Genomic DNA, 21,020 nt, shown 5'->3' on the forward strand with positions numbered 1-21,020 from the left:
GCGGGGGGGGGGGGGGGGCCGCGGCGCGGCGCGTCTTGTCAGCCCGCGAGCCGGAGCGCCCCTGCGCGCGTGCAGTCCGCCTGCACGCCGAGGCCGCCGGACCCCACGCCCGGCCCGCGCGGGCGCCCCGAGCCGGCTCCGCGCGCCTGGCGGCTACATGGAGAGTGTCAGGTTGGTCCCTATGATTGATCTTTGCCGTTCTGCTCTCCTTCCCCGGGCTCCGCGGTGCCAGCTTCCTGGGGCCTCACCGGGGAAGGCTGGAGCGCCAGAGGGTTTCCAAGTTGAGTCTTTTTAAAAAATAATAACAACAATCGCTGTTTACCAACTTGGGTGGGAGTTGCGCTCTGGAAGTGGAGGAGAGGGAGGGAGGGAAGAGGTGGGATGAAGGGAGCTGCAGGCCTGTGAGTCCTGGAGACAGAGGTTTTCCCCCCTTTCTCTCTCGCTCTTTTTTTTTTTTTTTTTTTTTTTAAATTTTCATGGGTGGGGTGTAGTTGAGAGTTGGAGGAAGTCCTGCCTGTGTGTTGCTCTCGCGCTCTCGCTCTCTTTTTCGTTCGCGATTCATTTTCTGCTGGTCTGGCCTTCACGCAGCCACTTTGGTAAAGCCCTCGCCATCACTCCATTCGGGGACGTATCTGGGGTGTGATTTATGTCACTTTCAGAGCGTGTGAAATATACAAGGAGCCTTCCATCGCAGTGTAACCCGTGTGGCTGTTTCTTTGCTTCTGATAGTTTGTTTCTATATCTGTCTAGGCTATTTTCAGCTTAGCTGTTTAAATTCAAGGAGTTCACACACAGCGGAGGGGGGGAGGGGGTGAAATAAAGCCCCACACCAAAACAGGCGGGCAAACCAAGGGACACTCCGGCAGGTTGGGGAGTCTCCAGCGTCTGTTGATCTACTTAGCCGGTTAATTAAGTAGGGAGCAGGGTTTGGGTGAGGGCGTGCAGCCGACTGAGGAATTGCCACGGGGTACTCCAGTCTTCCCCTGCTCTGAGTGTAACTAACTCAACTGTCAAAACTGCCTGAAAGAGGGTCAGTGGAAAGGAGACTTCTTTCCCCCCGCCCCCAACCCAGAGTCGTGATGGGAAGGAGAGGACCTTTAGGAAGTGGGTGGTAAAGTTTTAGAGCAAAGTACATATAGACTCTTCCTCTTTGGGATTAACTCCTTCAAGGCCTACCAGTTACAAGGAAAATGTAATAATTTTATATTCTTGTCCACACAGACCAAATGTTCTAATCAAGCCAATTTAAAAATGCAAATCATCTAATTTCCATAGATTCCAACATTCTGAAAGTGACACATTTGGGGGAAAAATTAAGCCTGATAACAGGAAATGTGAATCATACTATCAATGACTAATCTTGCTTAAGAAAAAAAAAAATAACTTACATTTATTTTATCATTAGGAACGCAGTGTTAAAGAAGCTAATTTTTTTCTTTTAGTTTAATTGAAGTTTTTTTATTTTAGAAGTGGCCCGGTATTGCTTTTTTTGTTCGTTTGTAATAGATTTTCTAAGGGGAATGTATATGTGCCATGAGAGGTGGTTATGTGGTAAAGTGTTCAAGCTAGCATGTCATTGTCAAAGACCTCAAACATGATCACACTGAGATTCTAGTTTGGGATTTGATGTGTTGGTGTTATTGTTGCTGAAAAGAATACAAAGCTTTCTTGAGTGTTAAGACTCATCACTAAGTAAACCAAATGAAGACAGAAGCACATTCTGAATCCCCTTCGCATCAATTGAAAAAAAAAATGTCTACTTGTATTTTATGTGATTCTTTGTAGCTGCCTGACACATTTCAGTGAAAAGTGTGTAAAAATGAAACCAAAATACAGACTGCCTACCCAGAGACAGTGGCTGACTTACTCTAGGATGTGATAGAGTTGAACTGAAAACGGATTGGGCTGACACTTGATAATCAAAGTTGATTTATTGTTCATTAGTACTGCATTAGCCCTTTCAGGCAAGACAGTTATTTGTGTAGTGGCCTGTCAAGAGCGAGACTGCAAAGCACCTGTCATTTCTAAGGCATGAGATAAGCAACTAAATATTAAGATGATGCAAATAAAAATACATTGGCGCAGATAAAGGGCCATATGATCATAATTTTTTTCTTTTAAAAAACGGGTCAGTATCAATCCAAAAGAAGAGATCTCCTAGAGGTGTAGTGTATTTTTTTTTTTTTTTTAACCACAAGGACGACTTACAGAATGAAAGCAAGGGGATTTATATTCTCTTGTTTACTCTAAGAACTTTCTGTCCTACTCATATGTGCAGCTCATCTGATAAAAGCTGGTCAGTTAAAGAAGTAAGCCTAACATGTCACTTATTTAATTTGAGTAATTCAAGAAATGTAGGCTTGCCTTTTGTGTTGTTTTTAAATAAACACATTTCATTAAATGAAACTTTTCTAATCATGGGCTGATTATATGAACGTGTGATGACATCATAGGTAAGCTATGATAATGTCAGATAATAATGTCAAGTGCATTTTCTGCAACATGTTTCATTCCCGATTTTTTTTTCCTTCCCTCCCTGGAAGGGAATGATCTCATGGCATATAATAGAAAACAACCTAAGTGTCAAAAGAAAACAAAATTAGTGAACTTTTGTCTGCAGCCATAGAAACGCGGATTAACTCATATTTTTCCAGAGGATGGAATGGAAACATTCTGCATGAGGGTATATAGTGTATTGTCTTCTCAGAATTTTCATTTGACAGGGATTTTAGAGTCTGTGATCTTAATTAAATCTCAACTAGCTGAAATAATGCATCTAAAGGCATGCAGTGTTGCGTAACCTCGCTCAGTTGGTAAACCATAAATCATCAGAAAGCTTATGATAGGAATGGTTGGTTTGGATTTTTTGTTGTTGTTGTTTGCAGTTAAATGTACCTTAAAAACAAAACGCTCACCATTGCTGCCTTGTATTTACACGCTGTCAGGAGCTGTCACTTGAAAGATAAACTCTTTCATGACACTGACCAGTTCTGCAACTTTTCAGCCAGCCTCTACACAATTACAAGATACAATGAAATTAAAATCCAGATTAATTAAAAGCAATGAAATTCCAGATTTATCTTGGTTAATTGTGGCAGGAGTGTGTTTGAGTTACTATGTTTCTGAGATAATCAGGAGACAGTATTGTGACCAGCTTCTCAGCTTGAACTAAAATTTGAGTAAAAGTGGAATTGGCGAAAAAGGAGGTTGGAGGGATTTATTTTATTATGTGGTTTAGCTGTAGATGAACATCAGTAAAGAGAAACTTAACACTAGGCTCTGAGTAACTGGCCAAATATCATAGCCAGTTAGAATCCACTTCTGGTAGTTCTTTGATTTATAAGCAAGGGATAAGGCAGCACAGTTGACCAGAGAAGGTTGGAATAAATAAATACGTGAATTGCATCTGTGTGTGTTACATGTTAACATATGAATTCGGTGGCAAGGAATAATCATTAAGTAGCTCTTAAATAGTCCAGGTTTTACAGATTCTGCTAGAGCTTGTACATACTGCATTATTTACCTTTAGAGCCTTTTAATCAGCTGTTTTGAACTCCCGCAATTTTTGGTTCGTCTGTATTTCTAGTAGAAGAAGCTGTCTGCATATGAGAATTAGAGAAAGCTGTCTTGTGATATATTGAATTTATACACCTTTGTACATAATGTTTCATATAAAGCTGGAATTATGTTGCTGATGAGCTGTAAATCTTTGGGGGCAAAGAAGGAGTGCAGCTTCATGTGTACCTCCCAGGCTAGATTTGGAGGTGGTCATAGCTCCCTAAGCTAAATGTGTTTTTGTTTGGTGAAAGGTTTCTTTTCTTGCAAGCAGCGTGATATTTCTGGACATTCGTTTTAGTCATTCCGTAGTGTGCAAATACTTCCCCCCCCCCCCCATACATGGCATTCTACATTTAGCTTTATTTTCTTTCATTTAAAAAAAAAAATTCAGGTACCTCTTAGTTTAAGATCCTCTGCACATGGTGGGGACTTGAATTGTCTGGAAAGAGCTAAACTGGGCCTCCACTTTAGGATTGTAGGAATAATCTTCTCTGAGTCCCTCTTCCAACCTGGCAGTTTGTTTGAAGAGAAATTAATTTGGAATGAGAAAAATGAATATTGAACACATGTACTGTACCTCACTTTCAAATCTGGTTAAAAGCACCTCATCAGTGACTGTGCGGGCTAAATGTTAGGGTGCACTTTTTAAGGATACCTTGGTATCATGTTTTAATTTTTAAGCTTTATCTTGCCCTTAAATCTAAAACATCATTGTTCAAATAACTGAGAACAAGGTAAATCAACAACATCAAAAAGGTCGGCTGCTGTGATTTCTCAAGGGCTTGTTATTTTGTACTTCCCAATTCTATTTGATGTCTTGACAAAACAAGATGACACAGGGGAGAATACATTAAATTTTGATTTTTTTCATCTAACCTGTTACAGCTGTGGCAGCTTAATTCCTTTTACTTTTTCCCGAAGATGGTTTTTTGCACAATTACTCTAATTGTCATACCACTTCATGAGGTGGGTCCTCACGGGTTTCCCATTTGCCTTGATTTTACTAGGCATTTTTGAACATATTTTGACCCTTAACACGTGGGGAGCTTTTGGTTGGGCTTTGTCTTCATTAGAAATAAATCAGTGAATGGTGAGATTGTCAAAGAAGCAACTGATGTTTTCTCATTAGAATCTAATTTGCACCCCTTAGCTTAACTGTGATGTATAAGGTGCAGGTGTCGGAAGCAGGCGTGAGAAAGTGCACAATTGGAGAAACTTAAGCTGTAACTCTGAAAAAGGGTGATTGCACAGCCAGTAAGGCCTTAAAACTTTGGAATGATGTAATTTTGGCCTACCTGCCTGTTTAAATCCCGTGATAGTCCTCCCCCCTCCATCTCATAATGCAGGGGGTGGGGCATACGGATTTGCAAATTTAATTCTTGGTCTTAGAAAATTGTTTTATGGACAAAAGGTAAACATTTTACTTTTCTTCCTTGCACAGTATCCGTCAGTCCATAACTGTTTGTACAAACTGTATTCTTTTATTCTAATCATGTATGTATCTCAAATAGCACTGGTATAGTTACTGTCTGTTCTCACTATTTTTGAATAATGCTTCAATGTAAGAGAAGCTATTAAGCCCAGGCCCCTACCATTTCTCTTCAGGAGCTAAAGAACTGTGGATGGACTCTTTCCTGGGGTTCCTGCTTGGGATGGTGCGCCACCCCCCCCCCCCCCCCGTCTGCAGCCCTTAAAGATGATTTTTGTTGTTGTTAATATAAAATGTCATAGCAGGTTTGATTCCCGTACACTACTACATCGCTCCTACAGGAGAAAGGTTGAGGAAGGAAAGAAGAGGCATTTTCTCTTGATTTAAATAATAGTAATAATAGTTGCTAAGTTGACAAGATCAGTGCTTATTGGATGATTATTTTCATATGTAGCTTCCATTGTTTCCTGTATTTAACAGTCGCTAATGGGAGAAGTGATTTAATTTATGTAAACTTTACATTTTTATGCAAATGAATCTGATATTTATTAGAGCCAAAACAATTACGCTGGCACTTAGTGGAGTAACCTTGTATCCATGGGAAATGTTACAGGAGAGTAGTTGAGTTTCCACTAATGCCTCTGCTGTAAACAAATATGAATTTCTGCCACTTTTTAAGATTTAAAGACAAAAGAGACCTGAGAAGCTTTGCCAGAGATTGCTTATTAGGGATGATAACCTGAAATAACTCCTGATTGGCAGACAAGTCTTGGCCATACAATTCTTCCTGAAAGAAAGATAGCCTCTCTTGATAGAATGTAATAAACAAAATGATAAAAAATGAAATGCTAATTGCATTTTAAAGAGGTCTTTTTTTTTTCTAAAATTTTAATAGGTGGTTGTATTGTTACTGAGAGAACAGTTATGCTAATGACTGACTACTTAGATGATTTTGCATTAATATAATAACCATTACCTGCCTTAATGCTTTGTACAGTATTGTGGCAAAATAGCTAAGTCTAAAAGAGTTCTACAAAAAAGCAGAATTCTATAATGAAACAGAATTATACTTTCCACATGAATAGCAGGCCTTTTTTTTTTATTTTTTGAAGACTGAAATATTATGTCAGAAATGTATTTTCTTTCCTCCATGATACAGCTACCTTGCATGGTATCTGTGTGTATGGTTTGTTTTTTGTTTTTTTTTTCCTCTTCCTTTCTTTCTTTCGAAATACCATGGGGAATAGATAGAAGCTTCCTAACTTTTCTGTTTGCCAATATATCAGTTGTATCCTTTGGCTTATTAGTTATGAAAAGTGATCTTTCTCAGAGGGGTAACAGTGCAGTATGTATTTTCTTTTACACAGGCTGGCGTCTATGTGGTCATATGAAATTTGGCATAGTTTGGGGGTTTTTTGGTTTTATTTTTTTAATGGAGCTACTTTCTTTGTTTGGTTTGGTGTCGGTGTTCTGGCGCCTTCTAATTTAATTTGTTTTGCTGTTGTTAATTAATGAACCAGGTAGCACTGCCTAACCTGGTCAGTTCTCATCCGTACACAGCCTGAAGTCTGGAAGGGACTCAAGTTTCCTGGGACATACATGTGGTGAATAGCAGAGATTAAAATTAGTTTCTAAATTATTAATCCAGATTAATGGAAATAAAACAGTACTTAAATTTTTTTTGTCTTCTCATTTTCATTATTTGTACACACAGCAATTATGAGAAGATGCTGATTACAAAATTGATGTGTATTTACCCCGGACAGTATTTGCTTGTCGTTAACGTGAGGGTAAAGAGAAAGAAAAAAAATGATAGCATGTTATTTCCAGTATTTATATCGTGTCATCTCTCCTCCCACCCAATTCCTCCAATTGTCTCCTAGATTAGAAACGAGTATTGTTTCTATGGGCGTTTTTATTTGTTTGTTTGCTTTTTAGATATTTTCCCCCTCCCCATCACCTGCCTTTCCCCAGTGGGAGTAAAAGAAACTAACAAGGCATATTATTTTCATAGTCCTCTGGCCCGTTCAGATGATGGAAAGTCAATGTGAAGTAAAAGAAAACTGTATCAGGCAGAACTGACACAGCCGTGTCCGGGCTTTCACCAGCACTTGCTGATGCTAGGACGTCTTCCCAGTGACTGGTATTAAGGTAGTAGCAGGTCCATACTAGCAGCGTTCCGAGGGCCAGGCACAGCTGAATTTCTGCCATTCCCGCAGGTTCATGTGCACCTGGGATCGGCCACACCCAAATGGTATCAGTCAACAGTGTATCTATCGTGCTGTGTGTGTGTGTGTGTGTGTGTGTGTGTGTGTGTGTGTGTGTGTATGCGTTTTTAATTCACGATTTCCTCTTGAAACTCAACGAAAGAGTGTTAACTGTGTGTGTGTGTGTTTTTTTTAAATTCAGTTTTGTATGCTAGCATTCTTTAAATGTCTGCCAGAAGTTTAATTTGAATTTCTGATCCCTGAAGGCAGCTAGACAGAATCATTCTAGTTCTTCATAAATTGCCTTCTATGATTCATTGTTAACTCATAAAACATACTCATTTCTATATTCTCAAACAGTTAAGGTAGTTACAGCATCAGGGATATAATTTTTTTTTTGCACTATTTTTAAATTGTCATTTGAGAAAGAAATCAAGAATTAGTTTAAACTCCCAGTTAAGGCATGAGCCCCGTAGCACAAAAAAACATCAGAATTTATTGTTTTTATCTCAAGGAGAGTATGGTAAATGGCCTAGAATCTGGGGGAAAAAAAAGTTTGGTTTTGACTGAATACTCTCATAGAGGGGCCCATAAATAGTAGAACACTGTAGTTAAAAACTCACATGACTGTTTTAAATACTATTGATTTAAACCACTGGCTAGATTTTATGAATCAAAGTGTAATTTCTAAGCTTTGGCCATATTTCTCAATGCTAAAGCACTCTCTCTTGTGTGCCTTTAGCTGCTTTCCAGACATTCAACACAGGATTAAATGATAGTAGTTACAGTGATCAATAGGTTAAGACCGGTACAATCACTCTTGCCGCTAATGACCTCAGTAGTAATGGGCAATAAAGTGTGGGCTATAATAGCCTCTTGCTGGTACTGCACGCCCTTTGATTCCCAGTATTAGTAGGGACTAGCTACATGAAAAAGTTGGACGTTGGGAGTTAAGAGATGGGATACATTGGCTATATTTCTTAACTATTTAAAACCTTAAGCTATGCTCAGATTTCACCCCCCCCCCCCCACTCTTTTCTACGTCATACTGATTTCTGGTCCGTTTGGATATGTTTGTTAAAGCCTTCCATAACCTATTTTCGAGACACGTCGGAGCAGAAACTGGGGAAATCTCAGTTTTATCACGTTTATAATAAATTAAGCTCAAACCCACCTTTGAAAGGCTCACAAGCAAACTGGTGTGAAAATGTGGTTTCATATGGTAAAAGCCAAGTTAAGGCTATCAGGATATAATAGCCCACTTCTGGTTATTCAGAGACCCGATCACCAGGCAGGAGGATTACTCAGGCTTCTTGCCTCTTTCTCTCCTTTGGCTGTGCCTGCTGCTTTAGCATTTTATTACTCATCAGCACCTCCATCAAAATGTCCAAAGGGAAAAAGAAGAGGAGACTCCAGTTCATTTTACTGTTCAGTAACATGACTGCAAACATTGAATAAATAACCCTGGGAAGAGCACGTTTAACTAGTGGCTGTATGTAAGGGTTTATGTCAGTCCTGTGTCTGTATATGTCAGTCCTTTTTATTTTTTTTTAACTTTTAAAATCAATTTTCTTGAACTATAATTTACATACAGTAAAATGCACTCAGTACAGTTGGAAGAATTTGGCAGTTGAGTACATTTGTGTGCCTACCACCCCAGTCAAGATAGATGGCATTTCCATCAGCCCCAAAACTTCTCTTGTGCCCCTTTCAAACATAGGCTTTCCATAGTTCTTTTAAAAATTGTGACCAAGAGATAGATTATTCCTATGATGACTCCTGTTATAACACTGTTAATTTCGTGTCCATCACCAGTTTCGATCTTACACCACCCTATTCCTGTCTGTTTTCCTGTTCATCACCATCAGAAATTTGGCCCAAGAATATTTATATTGTACGTCATCCAAGAAACGCAGAGGAAAAAAGAAACCTTAAACATGGTTCTTTTGTTTGCTTAATCAAACCTGCCTGTGTGATGATGCAACTCTCAAGGAAAAGTAAACTTCTATTGTGATATGTTGGCTTTAGCAGCTCACAAGATAGTGATTGGCACTCAATACATTTTTGAAAAATTCAAAAAGTTTCTTGTGTGTGAAGACAAAGTAGACTAATTGGAATTAATTTGTAGATGGTTAGATGTTTTAATAATGCCTTCTTGTGTTTGCCCTAGATTGAAGGCAAGTTCACTGTTCTAATCATTGGTGATATTTCGTGCTGCAGAGTAGCTTTTTAAAAGGATAATTTATCCATTCATATACATCTGTCCCTTTTTGCATATAAAAATATTCAGACATACCCATCTGTTTTAAATTACAGTGTATCTACATCTACACTTAAAAGGCCACCGCAATAGGAAGAATTTGTTGATGACCTTCCAGAGTTAGGTGAATGAAATTTTTCAAAGGTTCTAGCTCATGTTTTCCAAACAAGGCAAAACTTGCACATAAACATCCCCCTCGCACAAAACATGCCCACAACAACAGTGGAGGATGTTCACTGTACGTGAATCTGACCTTCAGGAACCATTTTTAGTTCATCAAAATTAGTGATGCTGAGAAATCGGGACATCAGTGCATAATGACTGTGAAATTAGGAATGAGAGCTCGCTATGCAAATGACAGGACAAATCATGTGAAAAAGTCAAGATAAACTGCGTATTAAGACATTATGTTACATAAAATTAATACTGCATTTCTCCCTTTTGCTTACTGCTCCCCTGAAAGATTTTTTTAATTCTTTTATCTTCTGATCAGCTATTGTCTGCCAGATTTTTTTTTTTAAGTGGCACACAGGCAAAGTGCAAAACATGTTATTACCTTTTATTGTAATACATGAGATGACAGGAGATCCTTTTTAACAAAGTATATCCTTTACTGCTTCTAGCTTCTTGCTGTCACATGTTTGATTAGAAACCAAAGAAAAGTAAGATGCTTAAATATTACTGTTAGAAGACATACAGGTTTTGTCTTTTCTTTCATTGTTTTTTTTTTTTTTTCCTTTCCTTTTTATTTGGGGGGGGGCGATTTTTCATGAAATAGTCTTCTTGTATTACGGGGACTGACAAAATGGTTCTCATGTAGTCTGCAAATTAAACACAAGTACAGTGATTATTTTGAATAGCTAAATTACATTCTAGAAAGCTTGCAGAATTCATAGCATTGTCATTAGGTATCCGCTTGAATACAATTTGTGTAACCTTGGCCAAGACAGCCTGTCATTTTAATGTCAGTGTTTTATCTGAACAAGACATCATCCTTTCAGATCCAGTGTGCAGGTTCCTTGCAAAGATGCCCGTGCAGAAACGTGTTAACAGTTGCAAATATGAAATGCTATCAAGTTCATCACTGTAGCTGTTTGTCACAGAAATGTCATGGAAAGCAGCTTTTAATGGTATCACACGGAATATGAAAGAATGGAGACATCTGTATGCCGGGTGAATAAGGAAGGGTAAAAGGCATCATAGGAAAGGTCTGTGTTGAAGTTTGCAAGGTGTGTCCAGGGTTCAGTTACCCACAAGACGAAGCGCTCATTGACTGTCCTTAACATCACCGTCCACACAGTCAGTGGATCATATCAGCTCCCACCGAGAAGGCACCGATTCCCATTTGCCTTCTTCCCTGAAACAAAATTCGAGTCTGTATGAAACTTCCCGCAGCTGAATTGTCACCAGAGACTCTTACTAAAGTGACATCGTTCTCACGGAACCCCAGGTAGCATCTGTTAAGCCTTGACTCCTTGTCCGCTTGCAAGACTGGTCTGCACGCCCGTCAGTGCTGCGAGGTCTTCTTGTGCTTTTCTTCATTTCACGTAAAGTCCGTAATCGATGAAATAGGATCGGTTGCCCCGTCCCCTCTAGAGAAACACCCTGCACGTGGGAAACCGGTCGGTTCTTGAAGCAGGCTCGTGACAGTCTGCCGTTGACCCCGGAAGGCTGAGTGCTGCGTGCGCGCCATTTCCTGGCTTCCTATTTATCCTTCATTAACGTTCTAGGTTCCCGTGTCAGTGGCTATGATGACACCTCAAGTTATCACTCCCCAGCAAATGCAGCAGATCCTGCAGCAACAGGTGCTGAGCCCTCAGCAGCTCCAGGTCCTCCTCCAGCAGCAGCAGGCCCTCATGCTCCAACAGGTAACCGCCCATCCTCCTCCTCGCAGGGCCGGTGACTCCATCCGCCCCTCCCTGCCCCTGATCAGTTCCTCTTCCCAGTGAAGGAAAAGCAGAGCAGGGTGGCTGGGGCAGGACTCAGGGAGCAGGTCGGACCCCTGAATAATCGATTTTAGTTTGCGTCCCGGAAAGGGAGGGACCCCGCCTGAAGTGACGGGGTGGGGGTTGGGGGGTCGGGTCCCGGAGAGTCCCCGCCGGGCTGAGATCGGGGCTGTAATTGGACTCGATAAGACTTAGGTGGCTTGAGGCTCTTGTGTGTGGTAAGCCCAGGGGCTTGTAAATGGAGGGAGCCGAAGCGAAATGGGGAGCACGTTTAACCGTGACAGCTCTCAAAGTCCCCGTGTCAACTCAGAAGCTCACACAAGTTTTACTCTCAGACATAACGGAGGCGTCGCAGAGTTGGTTCCTTTGAAGGGGCAGGGTTCTCTTGACTTCGGTGATGTGTGCTGAGGCAGACATGCGCTTCCGGCTGCCATTGTGCCCCGGGGCCCTAATACTCAGCCTTCACGGACACCTGAACCCAAGAGATGAGATTCAGAAGTAGAGAGACCCAAGTTGCTGAGCTGAGGTGGTGGGGACAGGAGGCAGAGGAAGCTGCTCACGCTGTTGGCACAGACTCCGTGACCAGCCCACCACCCCGGCCGGCCCCATTCACCCAGAGAGCATGCGCACGTTGCACAGTAGCGATCCGCCAGGCTCTCTCCCCGCAAGGGCACTCTGGCTTTGTTGTACAACCAAAGGTCATCCCTTGCTTTATTTTAATTAGTTTGTGTAGAAAAAGGTATGTTTTTCACCAGTTCATTTTGGAGATTACTTTTCAAACAATGATGCCAGGAATAGTCAGCGTGCGCTGAAATTTACTGTCGCGTTTCAAGCTAAAGGTCAGGCCGTTACAGATAAAAGGATGCTATTTTTCAAATCACAGTTGTGGATGGCACCGAAAGGGACAGTGGGCTGGCGCTACCCTCTGTTACTTACCGCCCTCTCTTTCCTTTGTAGCAGCAGCTTCAAGAGTTTTATAAAAAACAACAGGAACAGTTGCAGCTTCAACTTTTACAACAACAACATGCTGGAAAACAGCCTAAAGAGGTACCGACAATACATATTTTACTTTCAAACCACAGATCCCGGAGGACGATCTAGTGGCTATTAAACTGTCATTCATCTTTTAAATGATTGCACAACTGAGCTATCGGTTCTCAGCTTTCAGGCCGAGAGTTAGTGTCCTGTTCTTTCTGAGATTTCTCTGGGTTCCGCTTGCTTGCTGCCCCAGGCTTGATGCTGGCACTGCGGCAGGTGCCCCACTGGGGAGCGCCGGGAAGCAGGATGGCGGGCAGAACCTTCGAGGCTCCTTCGGCAGACTGGTGCAGCCGCGGGCCGAGTTGGACCTGTGGGGCAAGTGCAGCGCGTTCAGCACAGTTTTACCTGGACACACACCTGACATTTTCCCCAGCTCAGGGAGCTTGGGTGTGTGGGGATGGCCCTTTCCTTTGCAAGAGTAAGCTCTTGTGAGGTTGGACAAACAGTAAAGTTAGAGCAAGAATCAGCATTCCTGTCTATGTCCGTTTAACTTCTTCTCACAAGTGACATGCCTATGGCAATCGCTCCGGGCAGGTAGGAGACGGTGTGAGTTACAGGGAAGGGTCCTCTGAGCTCGGGTGACTGGCGCATCCCAAAAGCGCATCACCGTGGCTCCTCCGTGCACAGCACTGTGTGAGAGCACGCACGCAGTCCTTGCATGGGCCGTACCACCCCGCGAGGTGACAATGTTAGCTCCGTAAGCGGTACGGCCTTCCCAGGGAGGGTTTCCGTGTCTAACCTTCCCAGTTCCATGTCGGTGAAGGCCAGGCGAGGAGCCTCAGTGTGCATGTGTGCCTTATCGTGACATCTTCCTACGGATTCCAGAGTTGTCCGATGTAACTTGGCCTCCTCACGTTCTTACAACGGACTGGAACTCTTTTCACCTGTTCACCTTGGGATGACACAGTTGGGAGTTTGGAAAACAGACTGCTCACTGTCCAATTTAACAGCTTCTTCGCTGGCCCTAAGCAAGCAGCCCCTTCCGTTAGCTTGGCGGGGAGCCTTACACGGCGACTCTCCACATCCCTACCCCTCACGTGAGTGTGAATGCCGGGCAGCACTGATTTTCCACCCTGGGAATGACGCACACATTCTTCCTTGGCCGGCTCCTCCCTCAGCATCAGTTGGGTACTTTATCCATGCCCTGCCAAGTTTTCACCCTGGAGTCCTGTTCAGCAGCCTGGATGTAAACCCCCGCAGAGTAGGGGCAGTTTGGGGGTGAAGGGGAGGAGGTGTTTCAATGAAAACGCGGACACAGCCTAAGTACAGTGGCACGCTACCGGGCGCTGCTCTAATAAAAAAGGGAACAGATTAAAAAGTGTCTAAAATGTAAATCTAAAGGACTAACAGTAATTAAAATGGAAATGGCACAGGGAGGGAAGGCATGTAATTGTGAGATATCACTGTGCAGAAGGCTCTCAGCTTTGTTTTGCTGGCTGTTTTTCTAATTCAGTAGGGCTTACTCATCAGTGGCAGTTCAATGCGCGTTAATGACTCTGGGATTGCAGGCATCACTCTGGACAAAGAAATGATTATTGTGCGGTCAAAAGAAGTTCAAAGACAAGAAGGGAATTTCAGTTTTTTCCTTAGAGATCCACATTCAAGAGCATATAAATTAAGCCAAATGTTAAAAACCACAGTCTGAAAGCTGACTTCAAAGTCACAACTCTCTAATTAATGAACTGCGAGCTTCAGTTTGGACAAGTTGTGGTTTGATGCGCCCATAAATCAACATGACAGGCCTGTTTCACAGTCTCAGACAGTGCTTGTCATTGAGTCACATCAGATGTAAACACAGCAGAAAAAAGAAGGGATATGAAGGAGGTGCAATTGATCAACAGAATTGGTAAAAACCCACTTTTGAAGCACATTATGCATGATCACAGGAAATGGTTACAGCCTCAAGAGGTTTCCCCTTCTGCTGTTGCTTTTTTGAATCCGATTTCTAACAGCCTTCAAAAGGGAGAATAAGAATTATGGAGTTTCTCCCCTGTGGCTCGCAGGCAATAACCCCCTGTTGTTATTTTGTGCTTCTTTCTTTTCAAAGGCATCAAAATTTAGTTTTTTAAAGATCTTTAACTCTATATTTGAAGACAAACAAAAAAGGGCTGCCACTGTCATTCTTATCAGTTACCAGGGATTGTGTTTTTTCTTTCTGTTGCCACTTCTTATTAACCTCTTATTTGGTCTGTTAGACATAGTTTGGAATGCACGTCTGCACGCTGAGAGAACATGAAAGTTCAGATGAGCTCAGAGGGCAGATAAAGAAATGTGAAGGCGAAAGTTACACAGCAGAAGGAAGGATAAAAGTTAACTCGCCCAAATTGCTGCTGTCAGCAAGGGGGGGGGGGGCGTCTCGGCACACAATTAGGATGGTGGTGTCCGAGTCTGGAAAGGGAGCCCGGGAGAGAAGGGAGAACTCTGGACCAGAACGAGGAGGAGGTGAGACCTTGTAGTAGCCTTTTTTGCATCTGTAGGACAGGAGCTTTGCTGTGGTCCCATTTTTGTCATCCGCTCCCAAGGCGAACGTGATACAAGACATGGGTCGTCTTCACATCCCGAGGGGTAGGCAGACCGGCGGGCGGGTCTCCTTGGATCCCCCCGTGTGTGTTGGTGGTGCCCCTGGAGTTGGCCGACAGCTTTTGTAACCACGATGAAGAGACCCTTATTTTCCCGAGGTAAGGGGGCAGTCTCCTGAAATGCCGATCCAGGTGGTGGTCCTTTTGTGCTACAGTCCAATGGAGTCACATGGTAGCAATTTCAGGATGTGGACTGGTGGTTATGATTTTAACAAGGTTTGAGCTTGGATGTTGACAGATGGAACAAGTATATTAATTTACTGAATCCCCAGTCATTAGTGGCTCATAATTTTGAATCGTCAGCCCCCGCCGCCACCACCCTTTTCCCCTTTTCGATGACCTCTGCAGTAAGACACTTGATCCCGAGCCAGAACAATGTATCTGTACTCAACTTTTTTCTAAAGTTGCCTCGAGATGTTTCCTCGAGAAAGTTAGGCTCCCCATGGAGTTAGACCTGAGACCTTCTTAGGAGACGACCTTCTCTAGCCCCATACAGCTTCTTAAGTGACTGCCCGTTCATATTTGACAGAACGGGTATGGAAAATTGAAGGCAGAATTAATTTTAAGTCAGGCTACCAAAAAAAAAAAAAAAAAAAAAAAATCCCATCCTGTGCGGGTGAGGTAGGCTCGGTTGATTGTTTTAAAAGGGCCGTTTGTCCGGGTAGTTATGACAGTTTATGTTAGGCAGCAGGGAGGAGCCGAAGAAAGGAAAACAGACCTTTGACTGCAGCTCTAGGGAGGGGATCTGAAATGCAAGGTTTATCAGGGCATTTTAGCATTTTAACACTGACTACTGACCTGTCCAGGGGACTGCGTGGAGACCTTTTTTGTGTGCATTCAATTGTGAGAAGTAAACAAACTGGCTCGTATCCTGTGTTTGGTAACTGGGTGGGGAGCGCAGTTTGGCAACCAGTGTTGCTTTTAAATTCTTTCTTTGGACAATGGGCCTTGTATACTTTTATATCCTGGCTTTTCAAACGTGGACAGCTTTCATGAGCTTTTCCTAGGGATGGCCACAGAGACAACAGAAAAGCCATCAGTCATTTTATATAAATACAAAATTTTTAAACATTTCATTTACAGTAAGACAGGAAACACTCTCCCCAAACTCCAGCACCCCCTCTCCATTATTTTTGACTTCAAGAAGAGCTGGTTCCTCAATCTTTTATTGTGTATCCATGTTGTTTTTTTCTCTTCCTTCCTCCTCCTCCTTTTTTTTTAAGTGTCATGAATTAATATCTGTTGAAGAAGTGAAAAAATCATTTTGACACGAATATAACTATCATTGGGTTTTACATTAATGTGATAACTTGGGAAGGGGTGAAAACAATTGGATCATTTTATGCATGCTGTTCATAAAATGAAAACACTGGCTTTTCATTTAAATGTATTTAAATTTTTGTTGTTAGTGGTATAGAATTTGTTTTTTGGAGTGAAACTCAATTAACTTTCTCAGTGGCACGGTAGTAAGTCTGAAATTGGTTGCTAATATGAGAATGACGGTTTTTACTGCAAAATAAACTGCATGGAGACCGAAAGGAAACCACCATTTTTCTCTTCCTTTGAACTTTTGCATCAGAAGGTCTTGATGCACATAGCATTTTATGGATGTATCAGATCAAGGTCATGTGTTAGGTTAAGTGGATGCAGTTGTTTGTAAAGTATAGTTATTAGAACCTCTGAAAGGGTTGTGTAGTCCCTCCTAGTTGCGTAAGTCTCCCTGATGTTCTGAATGATACTCAGAATTAGGAAGGAAAACGGATCTTGTTCTTTTCTCTAAGAAGAACCTTTTTCTTGGGCCACAGTTTGGGAAGGGTTAAGGCTGCTTTCATAATTGTTAGCCATAATGTGGCTAAGACCTCCACCTCGATTTGATTCCTAGTAGATTAAGGATATTAGATAATTTCCTTCTATTTATTGTACTACTGCGCTGTATTATCTTTCTATCACTCAGATAATTACTGAGGAAATCTACATTAATTTTTTTTGGCTGGAGCGAGGCCTGCCGAACACAGGAATGATGTATTGATGTTTTACACAACAAAAGTTTTCCTCCTGTCATTGTCCAATCAACAAAAAGATATTTATCATACCGTAAAGCCCCTTCTTTTCAAGAACAAAGCGGGGCGGGTGAAGCAGGCCAGGGGAGCTGACCTGGGGGTTTCTGAAACTCAAGCCAAGTGAAGGCATCTGAAGCTTAAAGTGTCCTTCATATTAAACACTCACAGTGGAGTACGATGTTGTTTGCTAAATTATGAATGTGTGTAATTAAAATCTAGTGGCTGTTTCTATGAAAGATTTACAATGTTATTTCATCGTTTGTCATGGCTAATTAACAATATTAGATGAAGTTTTTCTTCTTCAAAGGTCTGAGTTTTTCTCATTTATTTATGTCAAGAGTGATAAACAGAGTAGTTAAAAGCTGCCGGTGCAGGCAAGAGGAAACCAGCTTGTTATTCCATACCCCCCCCCCCCAAGGTTCAGGGTTCAAATCCCTGCAGACTGGAATGGTGCATTCCTTCTCTGTAGTGCGAGTGATTGAACATTGGAGAGTCTGGAAGTTCACATCTCTAAAAACTCAGGACTTTCTAACTGTAGGTTTTGAAAAGCTGACTGGACCAACAGAGTATATTTCTGGGCCCCAGGCAGCAGAAAGGGAATGCCTCCAGCATCTCCCCCACCCTCCCCATTCTCCTCAAACGTCATAGGTGCTGTCCTTTGTTTTGTTTTGTTTTGAATTTTTTAATGTTTATCGTCATTTATTTTTGCGACAGAGCATGAGCGGGGGAGGGGCAGAGAGAGAGAAGGAGACACAGAATCCGAAACAGGCTCCAGGCTCCGAGCTGTCAGCACAGAGCCCGACGCGGGGCTCGAACTCATGAGCCGTGAGGTCATGACCTGAGCCGAAGTCGGATGTTTAACTGACCGAGCCACCCAGGCGCCCCGGGTGCTGTCCTTTTTGCACCAGCCTGGACGCTGAGCCCTCCGCCAGCCCCCAGTAAGCCTCGGGCTTTGGCCGTGGCAGCGTGTTGCGAGACACCCACACTTGGAAACTTCCCCGGGAAGCGGCCGTCTCATCTTTTCCTTCCTGGTCTCTTACAGCAGCAGCAGGTGGCTACCCAGCAGTTGGCTTTTCAGCAGCAGCTTCTACAGATGCAGCAGTTACAGCAGCAGCACCTCCTGTCTCTGCAGCGCCAAGGCCTTCTCACAATTCAGCCCGGGCAGCCCGCCCTTCCCCTGCAGCCCCTCGCGCAAGGTAAGCCTCCATGAGCCGGCCGTGAGCCTGGCGGCGCGGCCCCGCGAAGACCGTGGGGCAGAGGTGGGGCCGTCTGTTGGGACAGTCCGGCTAGCTCATCGGTGGGGAGACGGTCCACCTGCAGCAAGCGTGTGCTGACTTCAGAGAAAAGGCTGCGTGAGGTCACCAGGATGAAGGGCTTGTTGGTGGCAGCTTGAAGACCTGGGGTGGTCTGATGCTGAGCGGTAGCAGAGGAATCCCACTGTGGCGCCTTCTTGGAGTACGAGAAAGCGGCACCACCTTGACGTAGCATTTTAATCAGGTCCAGCGTTGTCGGCTTGGAATCACGAATGAATTTTCTTGAAGGCTCTTGTTGGCCACGTTGAGGTGTATTTTATGTCCTGTAACTTGTTCTGTTTGAAAGCTTAGCAGTGCTTCCTTAAATGCCACTTTTTAATTGCTAGGGATAAATCCAGGTTTATTTTTTGATCAGCGATCCAGATGCATCTCTTTGGTTGGGTTTTCTTTTTTTCATTGCTTATTTGCTTTCGTCTCTTGGTTGTTTTTTGTTTATTTTTGAGAGAGAGAGAGAGAGAGAGAGAGAGAGAGAGAGAGAGAGAGAGACAGAGAGAATGTGTGCAAGCAAGGGAGAGGCAGAGAGAGAGGGAGACAGAGGCTAGGAAGCGGGCTCCGTGCTGAGAGGGGAGAGCCCAACGTGGAACTCGAACTCACAGACCGTGAGATCACGACCTGAGAGCCAAGGTCGGACGCTTCACTGAGCCACGGAGGCGCCCCACGTCTGTTGGTTTTTGAGCAAGTTCAGTTCTACGCTCATCAGAACAGCTAGCATATCTAGCTCTTCTCTTCAAAAACTAGAGTTCCTTGAAAATGAACAAGATTTGATGGGTTTCAAAATTTCTTTTGAAAAGCCATTGACGTGTTATTACAAAGTGGGTGTTGAACATCAGAAACAGATGAGGATTCTAGCCATTTTAGGACATCGTCATGGTTTAAGCAACTCATGGACATGCGTAATGTGAATGCAAGTGGATTATTCAGAGGCAGAAAGAAGGAAAAGTATGGAAGGAAAGAACGTATCCTGCCATGTTTTGAAATACCATTCCCCCGTCTTGTGCACGTTTCAGTTGCCCGCTCAGGGCCCCCAGGCTTTGTAATTCTAAAGGCTTGGATGTGTATGTTTGAGCCTTAAAGACTAGTAGCTAATTTTGGTCAAGTCTTAGATTCATTTGCCTTCTGAAGAGGGTTGAAAATGGGGAACCTCCTTCACCCTTCATGGTGATTAAGACCTGCTCATTTGTTCAGTAACTTTAGATGTCATGTGAAGCCAATGAGGCATGTCTACATTTGAATCTTTCTCGAGTCAGCCACACCCAGCTTCTATTCCTTCCGGGGTTTTTTGTTTTTGTTGATGTTTTCAGTGCTGAAACTGGGCTTTTCCCTCTCATGTCCCTCTTGGCCCTCCTCCCCTTTTTGCCATTACTGCCCAACTACTGGGTACATGATCAGCATCTCCAGCGGCTGTCAAAATAGAAGATTTGGTAACCGAGCAATACAAGGGGCGAGGAAAGGACACATCGCCTAATGCATTTTTGTGCTTGCAAAATGTTACAACGTGCATTAATTACACCTTCGGGTTTATAGTTGGAAACATTGCAGGCTGTTCTGACACACCCACTGGACTCAGGCTTCAACCTCTCATCTTTTCCCACCGCTCCTATACTATTAAGTTTGCTCACTAAGGTTCATTGTTATAGTACATCAGTTAAGCTGTCCAAAAGAGGGCAATTGGGCAGTGACAAGACAAGCTCATGTGTAATGTGAAAGAAATGAATGTGCTGATGCATGAAGTGTAATCTCTGCAGTAACATATCAGAGACACCAGTAGGTAATTCACTAGTCATGGCATTGATTGATATGCTTAGCAATCTGCTAGAACTATTAGCCCCTGCACCATTAGGAAGAAGCGTATTTAAAATCTAAGGGGTGCCCTTCTGTGTGCCCAAGATACGTAAATGTAAATCCAGTATTTCTAGAGTCCTGTTCTGGCAGTGAAGTGAAAGCTACCATTGTCATTGCCTTCTTTTGTGGAATCCGGAGCCTGGTTTTGTCTCTCCTACCCCGTCGCCCAAAGTGGCTTGAGAATTCAGTCATGTTGGACCACAACACAATTTTTTTTTATCAGAGACATGATGGCTTAAAACTGATGTCATTATGAGGTTTAAATCAACTTTCTGCTTGCTTGAACATGGTCACCTGGGTATGGATGTACAAGGACAAAAAAAGGTTGATCAACTCTGTTTGTCTTTGAGCCAGTGATACCTGGGGTTGTAAAATTGAGTTCCACGAGCAGTAATCTGTCAACTGTCCCCACAACATACATTTTTTAAGCCTGTGTCTGCATTTTCTTTTATAATGAAGGGGTCGGTTGTCCTGGAAAAAGAAATGTAGTAAGGCACAGAGGTTATGTGTTACAAATGCCAGTGGTGGCCACTTTGTGATGCAGTCACCAAGGTTCTTTTACATACCTGCTCATGGCCTTGGCTAAGTCACCTTAAACATGTATAAATATGAAAGTATGAATAGACAGTAATATTTCAAAGGCCTTTTTTTTTTTTTTGCCTGAAGGCATTATGTTATGAAATGGAAGGACGTTTTTGTTGTTTTTAAGAGTACTCTAGAGTCTTCTCCGGTTTATATAATGAGCACATGGGCTTTTCTCTCTGATTTCTTGAAGCATCTGAATCCAC

The 21,020-nt window shown here is 42.8% G+C and overlaps 1 protein-coding gene across 7 annotated transcripts in view; it reads left to right on the forward strand.

The window, feature by feature from the left end:
- The window catches only part of FOXP1 (forkhead box P1), a 512,105-nt gene that overhangs the window by 403,764 nt on the left and 87,321 nt on the right, over positions 1–21,020 (forward strand). For 5 of the 7 annotated variants that reach the window (XM_040492170.1, XM_040492176.1, XM_040492172.1 and 2 more), the window contains 3 exons: positions 11,185–11,322; positions 12,358–12,447; positions 18,120–18,273. In XM_040492170.1, the coding sequence (XP_040348104.1) occupies positions 11,185–11,322; positions 12,358–12,447; positions 18,120–18,273 (382 nt within the window). Of the gene's footprint in view, positions 1–64; positions 172–11,184; positions 11,323–12,357; positions 12,448–18,119; positions 18,274–21,020 lie in introns of those variants that run through there. The other 2 variants (XM_040492175.1, XM_040492171.1) reach the window with 2 other exon arrangements.

The sequence above is a fragment of the Herpailurus yagouaroundi genome, unplaced genomic scaffold, assembly GCF_014898765.1.
Source record: "Herpailurus yagouaroundi ecotype Mexico unplaced genomic scaffold, PumYag 183, whole genome shotgun sequence".
NCBI lineage: Eukaryota > Metazoa > Chordata > Mammalia > Carnivora > Felidae > Herpailurus > Herpailurus yagouaroundi.